The following is a 20,174-nucleotide window of genomic DNA, read 5'->3' as shown; positions in this document are numbered from 1 at the left end:
GTAAAGAATAGCCTTTAGCTTAGCTTGTTCCTCTTGCTTCTCATTCCTAGACTCTGATCCCAACTGGTCCAGCATTTCAGACTGTCCCACACATTCTCATTGTCTAAGATATTTAAACCTATAAACAGTGATCCCTTTAATTTTGATTTTTTTTAACCTAAACTTGAGCTAGAGAGCTGTAGCAGCTTAGAGACTTATGCTATTTACATAAACTGTTCAAAAGCATAGAAGAACACTAGAATGCTCTGTCTGAGCTTAGGGTAGTACTCTTAAGGTGAACATAACTCTCCTAAATGCCTCTAGCAGATATCTTCTTCCTCCTCCTCCTCCTCGGTTTTTCAAGACAGGGTTTCTCTGGGTAGCCTTGGCTGTCCTGACTCACTCTGTAGGCCAGGGCAGCCTCAAACTCACAGTGATCCGCCTGTCTCTGCCTCCCAAGTGCTAGGATTAAAGGTGTGTGCCGCCACCGCCCAGCTAGCAGATATCTTCTAAAGACTCACGGATTGGACCACCTTGTTAAAATCAACTTTATTCTTGACTTACAGAGAAGTGTAGAATTAGCTTAAATTCCCCAACACTGCTATTCCTGTTCTGAATCTAAAGTATACCATATACACCCTATACACTTCATACTGCTTTCCTTGTAGGCATTTCATATTGTTATGCTTTTTTATATATATATATATATATGTATGTATATATATATATATATATATATTTCTTCTAAAAGCTATTTCAGCAATGATAATTTTTGATCAGAAAGCTTATGGTTTTTCCCTCAGAGTAGTCTCACATAGGACAGTGTTTCATATGGAGAAGAAGGTGATTATTTAAAAACCTTTGGAAGAAGTTCAGATAATGGAAAAACTCCCAGTGTGTTACACTTAATTCTATACTGAAAAAGAGAATCCAGGGCAGCTTACTTTTTTATACTTGGCCTTAGAAGGCAGACCCCTTTCCACGGCCAGGGACCATTCTTGTTCTTTCACTGACTCAAAGTAGAAAAAGGCTTCTGTGCTCAAGTCCAGCTCTTGGAATCTGAGGGGGAAAAATGGATGCAGGCACTATACACAGCCACAATTTTCTTTGGCTACCTCCTTTCCCATTTGCTAAGACATTAGAGGAAAGAATAAAGAGTAAGAGATATATTTATAAAAGACATGTAGTTGTCTAAAGAATTCTCACCAGTATATTCATAGATTATGCAAAAACTGAAAAATAACAAAATTCTCATAAGGACAGAAGTGAAATTTTTCTTTTACAGCCTTTGAATAATCCCTTAAGAATGATCTCACGTTTCTATGATGAACAGTGTCCTATGGGTTTCATTCATGTTTTCTTTTGTCCTACAAATTAACCCTCACATATAGTCCACAGCAAGTTTCTGCCAAACAAGTTTTAGAAAAAAATAGGAAGATGAAGAAGGCTGGGGAAATGTGTCAGTCAGTAAAGTGCTTGCTATACAAGTGTGAGGACCTGAGTTCAGTCCTCAGCATCCACATAAAAAAGCTGAGTGTGTAGGCATATGTCTGTAATCCCAGCACTGGGGAGGAAGAGACAGGAGGATCTCTAGGTGAAGTCCTGGTTCAGTGAGAGACCCCATCTAAAAGATCAGGTAGAGAAGGCTTTTATCATAGAAGTGGGTGGCAGCTAACAGAGGGACTCATAGCTGTTCGAAGTGTGAGAATTAGTGATGGTGGAGTGCTCTGCCACTATGGAACAGCACATTACACATTCCAAGGCCCAAAGATATGTGAAAGAGGGTGTGAAAGAGCCAGAAGATGGGGACATGTACAACAAAAGGACATCTTCTGGATGACATAGCCACTGTTCTCCTGAAGTCATTACAGCTGTGGTTGTCTGCAGGAGACCTGCACAAGATTGGGCCCATCAACATTTCATCATGCAGAAGGGAGGGGCCCACATAAGAAATTCCAACTAAACTTAGGGGATCACACATATAAAGAAGACATGAATGCAGTAAGGGGATTTGTTGGGAAGAAGGGTTGCAGCAGCAGGAGAGAGAGAGAGAGAGAGAGAGAGAGAGAGAGAGAGAGAGAGAGACAGAGACAGAGACACAGAGACAGAGAGAGAGACAGAGAAAGACAGAGAGAGACAGAGAGAGAGAGAGACAGAGAGAGAGACAGAGAGAGAGACAGAGACACAGAGACACAGAGACAGAGACACAGAGAGAAATAGGGAGTATACACACTTAAAATTCATTATATACATAAATGACATGGTTAAGGAATATAAAATATGCAAAGAAAAAAAGATGGAGTGACGAAGGAAGACACCTGATAACCTTTGGGGCGCCCAGGCATACATCAACATGTTTACACACACAAACACATACACAAAGATAAGAGGGAGGCCAAAGCCATGCTACACTAACAGCAGGTACAGGAAAAGGAAGGCCCAGAAGTGGTCTTTACCCAATGCAGTAAACATCAGGAGGATTTGGATCACAGTTCAGCCAAGGTTCTAAGCTGCTATCAGGAGACTGGCCATTCACATTCCAAGTTCCAACAAAAAATCTAAAACATTACAGAAAAAAATAATTTGAAAACAAAGATCAAATATGAGCAAACAATGCTGCTTTTATCATTTCTATTAAAGGGTATTTTGATTAACAGAACTCTTCAAAGTGTTTTGCCACATACATAAGAACTTTTGCACGTAGAATATAAAGGCATGGGTTTATTTTCTCGAGACTTTATATCAAGTGAATTGACAAAAAGGAACTATGTCTGTGTTTTATACAAACAACTGTTTTGCCAAATTTCTATTCAGCTAAACCCCGTTTATTAAGGGAGAGTTTTAGGTTAGGACAGGAAAGAGGTTTTTTGGTGCTGGACACAGTCTAATATGGATAAGTCTTCTGTAAGGAACTAGAGGTAAACCGAAAAACCCCTCACTTCTTAGGGATCATGAGGACAATTGTGGGAAATGCTGATGAGGCAGATACATATTAAGTGGGAAAGCAGAAGGGGTGACTCATATCACTGTCTTAGTTGCTCTTATATTAGCACTGTGTAGAATATGAGGAAGTGCACTTGTGATTGAACTCGAGGAAATAATGCATGTTACGATAGCAGATGGGACTGGAGTCTTGGATTAGAAAGGCATATTCTGGTCAAGAATAACACACTGGGGATGCATGCCCCACCTCACCACCACCTCCTCTTTAAACTACATATATCAGGGTCCAGAAAAGGTGATATTAATAAGCAAAGGTGAAATGAAAACTAATAGAGGAGAATTCAAGACAGATTGCCCAATCAAGAGGATTGGGCAAAACTTGAGTTGATTTATCAGAGTAGCAAATTACTATATGGTAGTAATGGTAGACTTTAAGTTTTCAATACTGGCTGGTCAAAGATTCAGCAGGCCAGATGACACACATACTTGCTTACTGAAGGTGTTACAGGACAATTTTCTATTATATGTGAGTTGGATTTGGTCCTCTAAGCCTGGATAGAAATATTAGTAGACATGGTATCATTAACAGTTAGGAAATTGAAGGGAAACTATGGCTTATGCATGATCTTACATATGTACATTTTTGGTCAGCAGAGATAGGAGCCTGAGTCAGATGATCATGCCCTCAAAAGACTGTTAAATCTAAGTGTTTACACTCAGCGAGTAGAAAACAGACAAACCTGAAAGACTGGATATTGACATATTCCTTCTCTCGTTTTGCAAGGATATGTTTGATGAGACCCTCTCGCTGCCCAGATTGAGTGTTTGGTACAAATAGCTTCCTCATGGTGTTGGTCACTTTGGGCAGTTCTTTGTTTGAAGCTTCCTTTTCCCGTGGAAGCCTAGCAAAGAAACCATGGAGTCAGAAGTAAAACTGTCTGAAATGGAAGCCTCTTATAGGGGGAAGAATGTTGCAACATAGGACTTACATTCTATTCACTGAAGGAGGTGGAGGGGGCGGTTCCCGATGAATCCCTGTGGGGTGATTTTGCGCGTTCATTTTTTTATCTAAATTCATAGATGAAAAGTTATCCTCAAATCCAAGCAGCCCTGAAGGATACAAGACCAACAGTCAAAGTGACGCTAAAGAGAGCCTCCAACATAGCCAGGCCAGGCAAGGCTTTTATTTGCTTATGACTTGATCAAGGGACCACAGGGGTAATAATCACTTATATTATGGTAAGACTCACATTCATCCCAGAAGCACCAACTGTAATGAAAGAAATTTGTACCAATCTGGAACCTGAATAATACAAGCCAATGTTATAGAGGGGACTCTCTAGATATCACTTGCCTTCCTTATTCCACAATAACGTCATAAGGGAGGTACCATTAAAAAGCTTCCCACATGGTAGAGAGGGAAACAGAAGCTGAGAGTTAAGTCACTTAAATGAGATGATATAATTAGTAAGTTTCAGACTTAACATTCAAACCTAAGCTGTCTGGCTGTGTGAAGTTTGTACTTCCTAAACTTTTTTTGTGTGTGTGTGCCAAGTTGGCTCAGAAAGAGCTACTATACCATAGACATAACCAGGAGTGAAGCATTAGTTCATGGCCATGGATTTAAAAAAAAAAAAAAACCCACTCCACACAACCAATTCATCTGAACTAATACAATCTACTGACTCTAAAATGATCATAGCAACCAGAGATAAAAAGAGTCTTTCCAATACCTGAAAAAGCAGGTTTGTCCTTAGTGTCTAATTTCTGGTACCAGCTAGATGAGTCTTTTTGTTCTGGAACAAGAAGCTGTGACTGAGCTACAAAGACAAGATTTAGGTCAGAACCTGGGAAGACCATCACTAGCCTACAGCCCAAAGCTATTCATTTATTCAAAGGCCTTGAATACACACAGTCAGCACAATTCTGAAAAGGACAAGAAGAGACTAAGGAAATCCTGACAGCTCTGAGTCATCTGGGGGCAGAAGGAGTGGGATTACAGGCCCCAGTAAACTGCATGCCACTGACTTTCTAAAGCTGGATAGACTCACTCTTTAATCTATCCCTGCATTCCTTCCTGAAGGAAAAACAATGAGCTATCAGGGGGGCAAGGGGCAGAGGGTTTGCTAGTGGTACCTACCTCTGAATCATCATGCTAGTATTTCACTCCCATTGAAATAGTGGAAAGAAAATTGCTGAGTCTTGAGTTACCTTCCTGAGCTGCAAGGACCTCTGAGAGGAACTTCAAACAGTGTTCTTCATCAGGAATCTCAAAGTGGCGCTCTCTAGTCCAGTCTCCCTGTATCCGAATTTTGCAGCCACCTTTAAAAAGAATTAAATCCACAGATACCTCGCTATGGGATACAATGTTTTATTAATGCACAATTGGGATAATATTCTAAAATTGTCTGGTCAGTAGGAGGTCCAGAGTACAAATATGCCAGACCCTTAAGAAGGAGCACATGGCCAAGAGCAATGGCTCCAGGATGGCAGTGGTACAAAAGTAGATGGGGCAGAGAGGGAAGCCAAAGGGAAGACAGTACTCAAAGTGACAATGAACTATGTCAAAGGGCAGGCTGATAGCATTGGGCACACCAAATCATAGCTTCCTATGTTTCGATCTCTCAGATGTCAATGCAGGGATTTCTAAGTTCTAGCAAAAGATAAATGCATCAATCACCCTCTTCCTATTATCCCCACACCGCAAATCCCTACCACTTAAGTCCAGATTGTATAGTGTTCTAAAACATGAAGGTAATATAGGAAGGACCACGGTCAGGTTTAGAGTAAATTAACTTTAAGTTAACTAAAAAATCGTGGGGCTGCCTTGAAGTGTTCTGAAAAGACATACCTATACTTCATTAACGCAGGTGAAAAATATGAGAGAAAATGAGGATCTTGAATAATCTTGCAAATGCAACACAATCATCTATTCCAAGAGTGAATTGGGTCAAGAATAGTCAATTGGGAAAGAATAGAATTAGAAGCAAATTTACTGGGGCTGGAGAGATGACTCAGCAGTTGAGGGCACTTGGTACTTTTGCAGATGACTGAAGTTTGATTCGCAACACCCACGTGTTAAATCACAACTGTCTGTAACTCCAGTTCTAGGGGAACCAATGCGTTCTCTGGTCTCTACAGGCAACAAGCATGCACATGGTGCACACACATACATGCATTAAAAATAGTAATAGTTTTTTTAAAAAGGAAAGCAAATTTACCAAGGGTTTAGAGTTCTTTAATTACTAAAAAAACAGTGTTTTAATTTTATATGTATGAGTATTTTTGCCTGCACGTATGTCTGTGCACCACATGTGTACCTGGTGCCCTTGGAGGCCAGAAGAGGCATTGGATCCTTCTAGAACTGGAGCTACAGACAGTTGTGAGCTACTCTGAGGGGTCTGGGAATTGAACTCAGGTCCTCTGAAGAGTAGCTGAGCCGTCTCTCTAGCCCCAGGCTTAGATTCTTTTTAAAGGACACAACAGTCTCTCCTGTTTTTTGATGCCCTAAAATTATCATCTGACTCAACTATTCAGATTGTATGAGCCAGGGAGCCCATGTATTTGTTTATAGTCTTGTTTTAATTGGTTGATTATGTACATTGCTTTCCTGTGTTTCTAAAGCTATAAGCTCCTTAGTGAAGGAGCAAGACACATATATACATTACCAATGCTCTCCACAGGCTAAAGTAAGCAACAGTGTCAGAATTGTCTGAGGCTGAAGGCCTTCACATGTTGGATTCAAAACTTTTCATATTAGGATGGACAAAGTTCTGGGCTAGCTGGCCACTCTCCTTGTGACAATGCGGAACAGGACTTTTTTACACTTACAGATAATTAAGAAAGGGGAAAATGGAATTAAAATTCTAGTTTATGTTGACAATCTAGTTCTTAACTTTGGTTATGTTTTTTGTCTCCTTTTAGCTCTTTTGTTTTTTCACTTTTTAATTTTTTGAGACAGGGGTTCTCTGGGTAACCTTGGCTGTCCTACACTTGCTTTGTAGACCAGGCTGGCCTCAAACACACAGAGACCCACCTGCCTCTGCCTCCTTGAGTGCCGGAATTACAGATGTGTGCCACCATGCTCTGCTCTTGTTTCCATCTTTATTAAACATGGTGTGTGTGTGTGTGTGTGTGTGTGTGTGTGTGTGTGTGTGTGTGTGTGTGTGTGTGTTTAAATAAGATTACTGGTCAGAAGACTAAAAAGGATGAAAATGGGGAAAAAAATGAAAGACAATCAAGAGGAACAGAGATAAGATACTTAATGGGGGATCCACTGTACAGAGGCGAACAAAGGCAGGGAGACGAGGGTCAACTAGGAGCAGCCTAAAGATACTGGGAAAGCTTCAGGACCCGGGTCCTTCCTTTCTCATGTCAGTTACAATCAGAGCAGGTAAAACAAAGCCATCTCCATTGATACAAATTCAGTACCAGGTTCCTTTCTTTTTTTTTCTACAATTCTTCAAAGACAGATTTTTAGTAAATATAAAATAGATCTAGTTAATTGCCAGAAGATTCCAGAATTGTTTGCAATTTATCACTGGGTGTGCTCTTAATATATTGCTTAGAAAATACAACAAATTATTCCATGACCCAATCTTCCCTTTCCCTTTCTTCCACCCTGGCCCAACTCTCAGCCCTCTGTGGGTAGCAAACATTCCTACATCTTTCACTTCATCTGAACATTCTTTTAATCTCTTGGTAGTTCTTAAGTATGGCTTCACTGCAGTTCCAGAGGGTTATTTATGTGTGTGCCTGTTTAGATGGCTGGAGAGCAGAGGTCGAGCCCTGCTGTTGAGCCTCAGAAGCCATCCACTTTCTTTCTTTCTCTCTTTCTCTCTTTTTCTCTTTCTTTCTTTCTTTCTTTCTTTCTTTCTTTCTTTCTTCTTTTTTCTTTCTTTCTTTCTTTCTTCTCCCCCCCCCCCCACAGGGTTTCTCTGTGTACTCTTAGCTGTCCTGGACTCGCTTTGTAGATCAGGCTGGCATCAAGCTAACAGCGATCCCCCTGCTTCTGTCTCCCAAGTGCTGGGATTAAAGGCGTGGACTCAGCTTCCATCCACTTTCTTTTATTGAAGAATACATAGGGTCTCTCATTGCCCTGGGAATTGTTGGGTAGTAAAGTGTACTTGACCAGTGAGCCCCAGGGATCTACATGTCTCTGCCTCCACAGTGAGGGATTATACATATGTTTGCCACCACACCTGCTTTTTATTTTTTATTTTTTTCTTTTGTATTGGACTCGCTTTGTAGCCCAGGCTGGCCTTGAACTCACAGAGATCCACCTGCCTCTGCCTCCTGAGTGCTGGCATTAAAGGCGTGCACCACTGTGCCCAGCCTGCTTTTTTTTTTTTTCAACATAGTTCTGGGTATCAAACTCATCTTCATACTTGCACAGAAACCAGTTTATCAAGTGAATCATCTCTCAAGCCCTAGAGGTGCGTTTAGAGCATACTGATATGTAGACCTTACCTCAGGAAAATAAAAACAGACTATCTGGGAAGGAAGCCTAGAAATGTCTTACTATGCAGCCCAGGCTAGTTTCTAAGCTTTGACCCTGCCTCAGGCTCCCAAGTGCTGGAATTATAGGCACCTGCCACTATACCTGGTTCCACTGGTAATTTTAAGCAAAACACTTGCTAGTAAACTATAACTACATTAAAAATCAGAGGCAAATGCAAACTGACTGGTTTCCAAGCAGGTTACTTCCTCCACAGACTAGTTTTGAATTCTTGGTCTGAAGTGACTGTCCCACCTCAGTTTCTCATGTATCTGAGACTACAGACAAGTCCTACCATGCCTGGCTTAAATGTGGTTCAGTTAAATGCCTCTTCTAGACTACTCCCTCGTTGTCTTGGTCGGGAAGTTGCCTTCTCCTGAGGCGCCACTCAGTGGGCTGTATCACCTTCTCTTTCTCCTCTAGGAGAACCCGTTCTCTACAAACTTCAGATACGTGAGACTTTATTTCCACTCAAACCTCCAGTTGTCATTCAGTCTTGCTTAACAATTGGTGCAGAAACACAGGGCACACCTTCACCTTCTTCACCCAGTGACCTTCATTCCACCTCAGCCACCACTGCCTCACTCCATACAGTGACCCCCTTCAATAATATCCTCGCTTTTTCATCACAGAAATACCATAACCTGTCACACATCAAACATCTCACTGTGCCCTATTATCCCTCCCAATTTACTTGCTCATTATCTATACCGTAATTGTTTTTGACCTCATGGAACCTCGGCCACACTAATCCCTTCATTTTCTATGCACGGAACCCTTATTTTCACTTCCCCTTTTCTACAACAAGATGTCATCATCGTATCTGTTGCAAAAATCCACAACTGCCTTACCTCTGGTTTCCCACAGCACCTATTTGGCTAAACTCCAACCCACAAAACTCCAACTAATTGCTTTCTCTGTATGCCCACCAGAGCAACCAGAGGAAATAAGCACACAAATATACATGTATATTGTGCTGGCTTTATGATATGAGGTTTGTATCGACACAACAAAACTATAGTCATCTGAGAAGAGGAAACCTCGATTGAGAAAATGCCTCCCTAAGGCTTGGCTCCAGGCAAATGTGTAGAGCATTATTTTAGTGACTGATGGAGGAGGGCTCCACCCATTGTAGGTGGTGCTGCCTTAGGCTGGTGGTCCTGGGTTCTATAAAACAAGCAGTGGAGCAAGCCAAGAAGCAGCACTCCTCCATGACCTCTGTATCAGCTCCTACCTCCATCTTCCTGCTCTGTTCCTGTCCGACTTCCTTCAGTGATAGACTAGATGAGGAAGTGTAAGCCAAATAAACTCTTTCCTCTCTAACTTGCTCTTTGGCTATGGTGCTTACTGTGACAACAGAAACCCTAAGACGAGTTGGTACCAGCATAGTGGGGTGTTACTGTGACAGAGCTGATGATGTTTGGAGAGGGCTTTGGGAACTTTGAGTTAGTTAGCAATTGAGTGTTGAGAGCTCAGTCGGGTGTTCTATAGGAGCTTGGAAGATGAGAGAGCAGTGCAGAAGACAGAGGCCTGGGTTGTGAGGTTTCAGAGGGAAATTTCAAGACTCTGGGGGCCATTCGTTATTTTGAATTACATTTCTGTGGTCCTCATTAGCTGAGGCCGAAGAATCAGCTTTGATGAACAAGATAACCAAAACTACTAAAGTGAAACCTTTGCTTTTGTTGGCATATTTGATGCTGGTCAGCTGGAGCTGAGAAGTTACTGGTGATTAAGAAGACCATTATTGAGACATAATAAGACAAGCATCATTGAGGTGAAGTCTTCTGGGAAGTGTTTTCTCAGAGTCAGCACACAGAAGCTATGCTCCAGAGGCAGCCAAGGTTGTACCTCATGCTGGCAGCTGAGCTTGGTAGTGTAAGAGTCACCCAGGTGGCATTAGTTTTGAAGATAAGAAGGGGTCATGGAGAGCAGCTGAGGCTTAGCACTGAGACAGGCCATTGGTGAAGTTGCTCCCTCAGTAGCAGTGGAAAGCCCAGGATTGAAGGGTCATACAGAAAAGTGAGCCTTGGCACCATGAAGAATGCCCAGGAGAAGCTATTGGTGAAGAGCAGCCTAGCTGCGGCAGAAGAACCCCAGAATTTTGGAGATGCTAGTGCCATAAAATGATCACCAAGAACAGCAGTAGTGGTGGAGTGGAGCTGGCCTGAGCACAGAAGACAATCTGTGTGGGCTGCTGAGGGCAGAACTGGAGAAGTGACCCAAGCCCTTTGGAGGAGCCCAGAAGATGGTGAGTGGATCCTAGCCATTGGCCATTCTGTTATTCACACTGTTGGAGTTTGGTTTTACTTCCTTCAGATTGTGACTGTGCTCTGGTTCTTCCCTCTTGAAATAAGAAAGCACTTATTTTTGATTTTACAGGAGCCCACCATTGAGAGACTTTGAACTTAGAGAGAGAGAGAGAGAGAGAGAGAGAGAGAGAGAGAGAGAGAGAGAGAGATAGATAGATAGATTTTGGGGTTTTACAGAGAGTTTGGATTTTAAAAGAGACCGGATATTTTTAAAGAGATAACGTTTAAAAATTTTTAATTTACATTTTAAAAAGTCATTCATTTTACATCCCAACTATAGCTCCCTTCTCCCTATGGATGGGGGAAGGTAGAAGAGATAACTTTCCAAGTGTTTGAATTTGTAAGGCTGTGGGACCTTTTAAGTTTGTAGAATGTTTAATATTGTGATGTCTTTATTAATGTGTGATCTTGGGGATGAACAAGAAGGGAAAGGTTGTGGCCTAATGGAGATGTGTTTGTATGTTGAACTGACAAAAGATCAGGTGTACTGGCTAGATTTATGCCAACTTGACTCAGACTATATTCATCTTAAAGGAGGAAACCTTGATTTAGAAAATGCCTCAAGATTGGGCTGTGGGCCAGCCTATGGAACATTTTCTTAATTAGTGATCAATGGGGGAGGGCCCAGGCTGTTGTGGGTGGAGCCATCCTGGTCTGGTGGTCCTGGGCTCTGTAAGAAAGCAGGCTGAAGAAGCCGTGGGGAGCAGACCAATAAGCAGCACCCCTTCATGACCTCTGCATCAGCTCCTGCCTCCAGGTTTCTGCCCTGTTTGAGTTCCTGTCCTGACTTCCTTTGGTGATGTACAGTGATGTGAAAGTGTAAGCTAAATAAACCCCTTTTCTCCCCAACATGCTTTTTGGTCATGGTATTCACTGCAGCAATAGAAACCCTAACTAAGACACATACACATACAGATTTGCTATCAGAATAAAGTTTTGACCATCAACCGCAAATGGACCATCTAGCCTAGAAAGTAATTGGTTTTCATAGTCAACTAGTTTCCGATTATTATCTTGAACAATTATTTCACATCTTCTCACGCATTCTCAGACTGTGGACTAACTCCTTCTCATGCCCTCCACTTCAGCAGGATGCCTAACCTAGACTTCAAGGAATGGCAACCTGTTTATACTGATCTCCTATCCAATTCAGAGAAGATCCTCTATTAAGATCCCCATCCTTCATTCCTCACACATCCTCCAGTCCTCTTAGGAACCTTACACTTACTACTAATCTTTAAGTAGTGCCACCACCACCCCAAATCGACTTATCCAGTTTGTATACTATGGACATTCTTTATGGACATTAGCTTTTACTACTCTTTTTTGAGACCGGGTTTCTCTGTGTAGTTCTGGGTGTCCTAGACCACGATGGTCTTGAACTCAGAGATTCATTTACCCCTGCCTTCCAAGTGCTGTGATTAAAGGTGTGTGCCATCACACCTAGGTTTTAATACTATCTAAGTGGCTCCTCAAATTTTAAATGTAACTTCAAAAAACAAGGATTCTTTGAATTATCCCAAATTATCTCCTCATTTTGTATATTACTGCCCCACATTTTACATGGTTTGCATGCTTTAAAGCTGGGCTATCCAGTATGGGTGCATCTGGCTAGTGATCTCTTGAAAAGCGACTAACAAAATGGAACCACTGAATTGTGAATTTCACTTCTAGTTCACATAAGCAGGTATATGCATTGACAGCACTGGGAAACAGCAGGGGTCTACACCACACCATCTCTCATGTTTTGTATATCATTCATAGGCTAGTGGTTTAGACTTTGAGTGGCATCTATCTGTTTGGCTGCCAATTTTTCATCCACACACAAGTTTCTCAAAGAAATCTCATTTAAACAGGGCCAAAATTGCATTGCACTCACTGGTACTATAAGTCAGCCACAAACCAATCATTAGGCCATTCAAGAGCCCTGGGGATAAGCCTACTACTATTACTGTACTAAATGGCCATAGTATCAACCACCCCTCAAAGCTCTCAGCCTTATCCAGAAAGAATGTGCAGTGCACTGACACTGGTTAAGAAAGAAGCTCACAACTGGTCAAAATGCAAAGAGAAAGTGTCAGCGGCATGCTTGGCCACAAATGGGACTTCTATATCACTCCTTTCCCAAGGCTCAGGGACATTCTAAAAGAGGGGGTGGGAGGACAGTAGGAGCCAGAGGCTGGGGGGCAGGGTACTGAAACAAAACTGTCTTCTTGACAAGACAGGACCACACTGCTGTTGAGCTCCCAGCTGTGGCTGCGTGCACAGGACCTGTAAAAATCAGCAAGTCAACATTCTAGCATCAAGTGTAAAGGGGTTCATGAGCTCCTAACTGAGGAGCTATGAAGAGCTGATGGCTTCAAGGGGAGGGAGAGTCCGTTTCCTTTAAGGGTGTGGCTCCCGATAGGTCAACTACTCTGCAGTGGATGACCCCATGCCCGGGAGTAAGTAAATGGTCAAAATGTATGGTATAACATTCTCAAACAATGAATAAAATATACTTTAAAAATTGAATTCTTGGCAGTTCCCTCAAAGGAAACCTCATTCCATCTTCAACGTATTTATGCAAATGAGCATCATCATATAAGTTCATATTAGAAACTGTTTTCCTCCTTGACACTTCTCTTCCTTCTACTCCCCACACCCAAGCCATTTTTCTTGCTCTTACCTCCAAATTCATCTATCAAATCTGCTCACTTTTCTTCATTTCTATCACCACCATACTCTCTAGCAGACACAACCAAAGCAGCCTCATAAGTGCTCTTTCTGCTTCCAGGCAAATGATGCCATAGTCAGCATAAAAATCCTTCACTTCTCATTTTCAAATCTAAAAATGCAGATTCAACACTGTGGCTCACAAGATTTCATAGCCTCTCTCACTTTGCTGCTCAAACCCTATTCCAGGCATCCTAGCCTTTTATTTCTTAGAAACAGTCAGGGTACTTCTAAGTTTGGAATCTCATCACCACCTTAATCTAGAATATTATTTTTCCTCCAGTTGTTGCCTGTTTCTTAGGCCCCCATTTTCCAATCTAAATGTTTCTTCTTGTAAATGCCTTGCCCAAGTATACTGCCTAATTTAGTGACCGCTCTTGTAAACTCGGCACTTTTTTATTGTTAGTATTGATCAAATCCACATGCATGAAGCATCTAAACCTGCTAAAACTCACTTTTGTACATTAAAATGCATGAACAACCAAGAGCGTGTTGCTTTCTTTTGTGTTTTCAGAGGCTAGCACAGTTCTCAGCATCCAAAATGTATACAGATGCTTATGGAATAAATTTATGAATTATAGGCATCTCTGTGGCTCTAGCAACAAAAACCACAGAAGAAGAAAAACAAACAAACAAAGCAGAAACAGGACTCTTATCTCTGCTGTGCTCTGATGATTCTGTAGGATTTACCACCAGGTCTGTCAAATAGAAGTCACTCAACAAATATTTGTAGAATAATGAATAAACTAGGTAGGCTACAATTTAAAAATTAACATAACAGAGTTCATCTAAAGGTCATAGAGATATAGAGGAAAGAAAAAGGGAAAATATATTCAGCTCCATGAGAAATGGAAAAGATTTACTACGATTCAGTATATACGCACAATTTTAAAGAACAGCAAAAACTGAAATGCGGATTTTGTTGTTGGTTTTGTTCTGTGTGTGTGTGTGTGTGTGTGAGAGAGAGAGAGAGAGAGTGCTGCTACGTGGCTCAGACTGGTCTTCAACTTGATATATGTAACCCTGGCCTTGAGTTCACGATCTTGCTTAAGGCTGCCAAATATTCAGACTACTGGCACATGCTCTGTCTTGTTTAAATACAATTTATTAAAATTTTAACACCCAGCAAATCATCAGGCAAGAAAGGTTTTAACTGGGAAATGCCAGTTGAAGCATCCTCATGAAAACCCAGAGCCACATTGGTCCACAAATTCTCACTGGTGCAGTAAGACATGAAACAAAGCCAATGGCTGTAGCTAGTAGAAATAAGGCAGAATAGTTATTTGAAGATAATTAAGGCTATCTATCTACCAAAATGGAAAAATAATAAAACATTCAAAATCAAGTGAAGCAGCTGGATAAAATATCTAAGACTCACTTGTTCTTTCTATATGATAGTAGTAAGCAATAAGAAGATAAGAAAACAAAAAAATCTCACAGTATCAGCAAATCAAGACCACCATGAAATTCTTAACCTAAAAACTTGACCTAAATAAACTATAAAGTTTTACTGAGAGCTGTAAAAGAGGACCCAAATAAAGAGCTGTATTATATTCCCTCAAGACAATTTTATAAAGAAACCAAGTTAATAACACTATGACAAATTAGCTATGGTGAAATATTAGTTATTAAAATTGTTTAAACAAGCAGGCATGGTGGAACAAAACATTAATCCCACCACTGGGGAGGTAGAGGAGCAGAAGTTCAATGTCATCTTTGGTGACAGAGAGAGTTTGAGGCTAGCTTATGATAGTTAGAACCAACCGTATCTCAAACAAAGAACAACAAAATTATGTTTACAATGATTTAAAATGACCTAGGGGGAAATGTCATGGTAAAGTGTTAAGTGAAAATCCATGATAAAAAGTATAAATAAAGCAGTAGGGGTACAGGTCAGTTGTAGAGCATATGTTTGCTATATACCAGGCCTCTGGGTCCACCTGAAGTGAGTGCTGGAAATTGAACTTGGGTCTTCTGCAAGTACAATACTTGCTCCTAATTGCTGAGCCATTTCTCCCATCCTACATAATAATGTAAATTTGATACTTCAAAGCATTTTTGATTGTCACAATTATGCATAATTAAGATGCTTTAACTTTATAAACAACAACAACAAAAAAGTTCTTCCAAGATATTTACAACCACTATCTAGACAATATATACTTATACCAAGACCAGTTTTGTCCATTAATAAAGTTGAACTCAGATCATCAGTCTTGTGCAGCAAGTGCTTTTACTCACTGAGACGTCTCCCTGACCCTATGTTCCTTAAAAACAAAACAAAACAAAAAAGGCATGTTTTGGAGACGGGGCGAGGGGGGGTGGTGGCGGGGGGGAGGTTCATGTAGCCCAGTCCAGCCTGGAACTCACTATGTAAACTAAGGATAGAATTGAGTTCCTGCTATTTGTGCCTGCACTTCAATCACTGAGGTTACAGTACCACACCCCCCCCCCCCACTTTATGTAGTGCTGGGGAAGGAAGCAGGGCTTTTGGGATGCTAGGCAAATACTCTATTAGCTGAGCTACATGTCTAGCCTCATGCTGTTTTTGCCTTCTCTTGTCTAAGGACAATAAAACACAGAGTCTGAGTTATTTTCTCTCTTGGATACCTGCAACAGAAGCTAGCAGCAAGGTTTACATAACATTTTAGGAGCAGCCTTTAAGGCTTCCATATTCTATGTTTAAAGAAAGGAATAATAAACCCAAGCTAGAAAAACCATTCAGTAGACATTAATAGTGCCAAGGGCAGAGCTCCTCTCCAAACAAAATTATGTGCAACCTGTAGCCCCAAGCTAAATGGCAAGTTCCACTTATCCAAGGACTCAAGCAAGAGATAAGGCAAAGCATTTGATTTAGATTTGTATGGTCAGATATATTTTCCATAGCAACCACACAGTAGTCACAGTAGCAATCAAGTGCCCATTTTCTCCTCTCCAGAGCACAGTACAATTAGATGATAAACAAAGAACATCTTGCACAGAAAGTCAGTGATTTGCATTAAACTGATAAAAATGAAAGGCCAGAAACAGCAAAGAGAAGACCATGTTCCCTCTGATGAATAGAGGCCTTGAGGGAACAGGGCTTAAGTAGGGCACAAATTATTTCAAAAAAGAAAAGAAAACAGAACAAGTAATTTAATGGACTCTGTGCCTTTCCACATAATATAAGGAATAGGTGAAAGCACTGTGAATGTACATAAAAACATAAAAAAGAAGGTGGGAGAAGAGTCTAGAATATAATAGTAGTAGAAAGATAACATTTATTCAGCCACAAAGAAAATCAGAATCGTGACATTTGCAAGGAAATGGATGTAACTGAAAATTACAATGACACTGTTAGCAAAGTATCTCAGACTCAGACAAATACTGCGTATTTTCTCTCATATGCAAAACCTAAATTTTAATACATATACAGGTGTGTGTGGGGGTGGGGTACAGGTCATACGACTGGAAAGGGGAATCATGAGAGAAGAAAAGATATTTTAAGGGAAACTTGGGGAGAGGAAACCAGAGTAAAAGAATATATGTGAGAAGGCAGAAGGAACCAGTGAAAAGAAGGGGGTCAGCAGGAAGGAGGCCCGTGTGGAAGGAGAATGAATAAAAACAAAGTATGCTTGAAAATGCCACAATGAAACCTATTACTTCCTATGCTAACAATGACAACAACAAAAGAGTAGGCAACTAATGAGCACTGAGAGAGGGAGAATCAGCCTCTCAGGGGTTTGGGGGGAGATAAACCCCTAATTCATTATCCAATACAAAGTGATCAGCTCTGAAACCATATACACACAAACAACGGAAACAGTCAGCGGGCTGTATTTATACATTTATGCATAAATGCATGTACACTCATATATAGCAATAATAATTAAAAAGAAGCTATCAATTTGAGAGTGGGGGGTGTGGAAGAAGTTGGAGAGGGACACTTTAGAGAGACGGGGGGAGCATAGGGAAGGAGGAAAAGAATGTAATTATATTTTTATTTTAAATATGTATCTACACACATATACATTTTAAAAACTAATATGGATAGGTAGATAACTTTGTCCATAAAGGGCTTGGCACTTAAACATGAGGACCTGAGTTTGATCTTCAAAACCTCTGTAAAAAAGCTGGAAATGGTGGCACAGACTTGTAATCTGTGCTGGGGAAGCAGAAACAGATAGATTCCTGGCCAGCTAGGCTAGCCTAATTGGTGAGCTCTAAGCTCAATCCCTGTCTCAAAACCAAAGGTGGATAACACCTAAAAGAACTACCTACTGTTGTTGACCTAAGGTCTGAACACAAACAAATAAACACCCACACACATGTACACACAAACACATGAACACACACACGCGCGCGCGCTCATAAAGAAAAAAATGACCCATGAATCTCAAGGCTTCAAGCATTTTCCTAGCTCTTCCTATTAATTATCAGTTGTGCAGCCATGATGCGATTGGTAGTGACAACGCCTGCAGCTTCAAGTAGCTTACAGGTATGCAGCAGCAGCAGCAGCACTGCTCCCACTTCAGGTCTGTAGAGATTCTTAGCAGCCACCTGTGTTTTCTCAGGCTCAGCCGGAATGGTTTTGAGAGAGGAGGATAATTTGTAGGGCTGCCTTATGAAAATGGAGACTTTGGTATGAGATGGCAAAATGCAAAATGTATCCCCGAAAGTTTCTTAAATACAGAGTAATAAAGTCAATATTTAAAGAATGGAAACCAACTCCATTCAGAAAGATACTCACTGTTCGAAGCAATATCAATCAAAAGAGTTTCCTCTGCTTCTGAGGGGAGGAAAAACACAACAGAATCACAGGGGAGAAAACCACTCATTATCATCAAAACAGGATTTCATAACTAAATAACCCCTCCTGGATCTTAGAACACATTAAAAAAATCCTTTGATTGTTTTCATTTGGAATATTTTTTAAAGGATTTAAATAGCCCCAGGTTATAAAGAGTAGACACAATTCAACAATTTAACTTTAAAAAACAAACAAACAAACAAAAAACAGAAAACAAAAGAAAGGAAGAAAAGAACTGTTCAAGGACCCAACTGGAGTCCCTTAAAGAAAAGCAAGGGATGGTGGCTTAATAGTAGGGAACATAATAACGTGTTCATGCAAGTGAAGGAGAGCTTAGCTTTCTGTGTTCTTAGATCTTAGAGTAAGCCAGAGAAGTGGCTAAAAGCCTCAGAGCAGAATTATTCTCACTGAATTATTCTTTCAACTCAGACACAGTCTCTGAAAATCTGTCAATGATCTCATTATCTCCACTTCTGCCCTAAGAGGAGGGTATACTTAGTACTTTGCTCTTAGGCTTCAGCGAATGCCTGTGAGTCTAAGAGGTATCACACCCAAGATGCAGTTTCAGACACTTGCAGTGCCATCTTAATTGGAGCACTAGTCACGAAGTGAAATAAAGTGGTCACAGAAGGACAAATATTGTATGTTCTCAGTTAGATGTGGAAGCTAAAAAAAAAAAAAAAATGATCTCATAGAAGTGCAGAGGAGAAATAAGTACCAGAGACTAGGAGGAAGCAGTGGCTATAGTGATGGAGAGAGACTGAATAATGGATAGCAAACTCCAGCTGGTTAGGAGGACCAAGTTCTACTGTTCTACAGATTAGCAGGCTAACTGTAGCTTATTGCACATTTACAGATCTTACAATAATTAGATGAGTTTGATGGTTCCCATTATAAAGCAATGCTGTCTCAACTTGATCACTACCTGTTTCAAACTGTTACACTATACTTCTTTAACATGCACACATGTTATGTGTCAATGGGGAAAACAAAGAAGACAGCACAAAGCAGTTTGCAAATTTAGAGTTCTCTTTTCTCTCACGGGTCGTCCTGGACTTCCTCTATTTTTTTGCACTGAGTATCTGAACTCAACCTACCTTTTGCACTCTGACCTCCCTAGATTGGAGCCCAGGCTACTGCCTCATGCCTGACTCCTGGTTCTGAGTTGGAATTAACCAGGATCTCTATTGATGAGATGGGAAGTTGCACCCTTTTCTAGCTCCCTCACCACACAAGACTACCCCAGGGTCTAATATTCAGGTACAAAAGAAGCAATGAGAAAGGAATCAAGTTGTCCAATAGCAGAATGTTGTAAGGTGAAGTAAGTTGGGTATGAAGACACGGTCTGTGCTCGTTTGCTACTGTTCTGTAGTACCCTTTAGTTCCACAAACTCTGAGTGATTAGTTTTCCAAATAGATATGCAAGTCAGGAAATGGAAAGGAAGTGAAAACTCAAGGGCAGAACATTTCAATTTGTCATGGAGGAAACAATGGCAAACATGTTTTCCACTGCAATCTAGCAACTGGCCATCTACTTCATATTAAAAGCATGAAATCTTATTATTATTAAAAGCATTAAAAGCATGGAAAAATGAGATCCTAGAAGTAGTAGGAAAGGACAAAAACATGCTAGGACACCAAAGCCTTTGGCTCTTTTGTGTAAGGCTTCCACTTGCAAAGGAAGGTGAGTGCAGTAACCTAGTATGGCATCCAGGTGCCTTGTTTAGTAAGTCTTCCACACAGGGAAGACTCAATAGCTGATTTGCTTTTCAACACATGGTAGACACTACTCCTTTTAGGTATTTCAATTTCCCTCCTCCTCCTCCTCCTCCTTCCTCTTCTCTTCTCCTTTTCTTGTTTCTTATGCCTTTTTTGGTTGGAGTCAGGGTCTTAATACATGGCCAAGGTGAGCCTGGAACTCACACTTGGCCTGGAATTTGCA

General features: G+C 40.8%; 1 protein-coding gene across 3 annotated transcripts in view; it reads right to left on the bottom strand.

Moving 5' to 3' along the window:
• Ocrl (OCRL inositol polyphosphate-5-phosphatase) overlaps positions 1-20,174 on the bottom strand; it is a 56,513-nt gene that overhangs the window by 31,044 nt on the left and 5,295 nt on the right. For all 3 annotated transcript variants that reach the window (XM_051142582.1, XM_051142584.1, XM_051142583.1), the window contains exons 4-10: positions 18,173-18,211; positions 5,134-5,244; positions 4,656-4,742; positions 3,912-4,032; positions 3,663-3,824; positions 2,436-2,537; positions 924-1,038 (exon numbers count right to left, since the gene is read on the bottom strand). In XM_051142582.1, the coding sequence (XP_050998539.1) occupies positions 924-1,038; positions 2,436-2,537; positions 3,663-3,824; positions 3,912-4,032; positions 4,656-4,742; positions 5,134-5,244; positions 18,173-18,211 (737 nt within the window). The remainder of the gene's footprint in view (positions 1-923; positions 1,039-2,435; positions 2,538-3,662; positions 3,825-3,911; positions 4,033-4,655; positions 4,743-5,133; positions 5,245-18,172; positions 18,212-20,174) is intronic.

The sequence above is a fragment of the Acomys russatus genome, chromosome X (genome assembly GCF_903995435.1).
Source record: "Acomys russatus chromosome X, mAcoRus1.1, whole genome shotgun sequence".
NCBI classification, from domain to species: domain Eukaryota; kingdom Metazoa; phylum Chordata; class Mammalia; order Rodentia; family Muridae; genus Acomys; species Acomys russatus.
The sequence above is the reverse complement of the archived record's forward strand: the minus strand, read 5'-3'. Positions and strand labels throughout refer to the sequence as shown.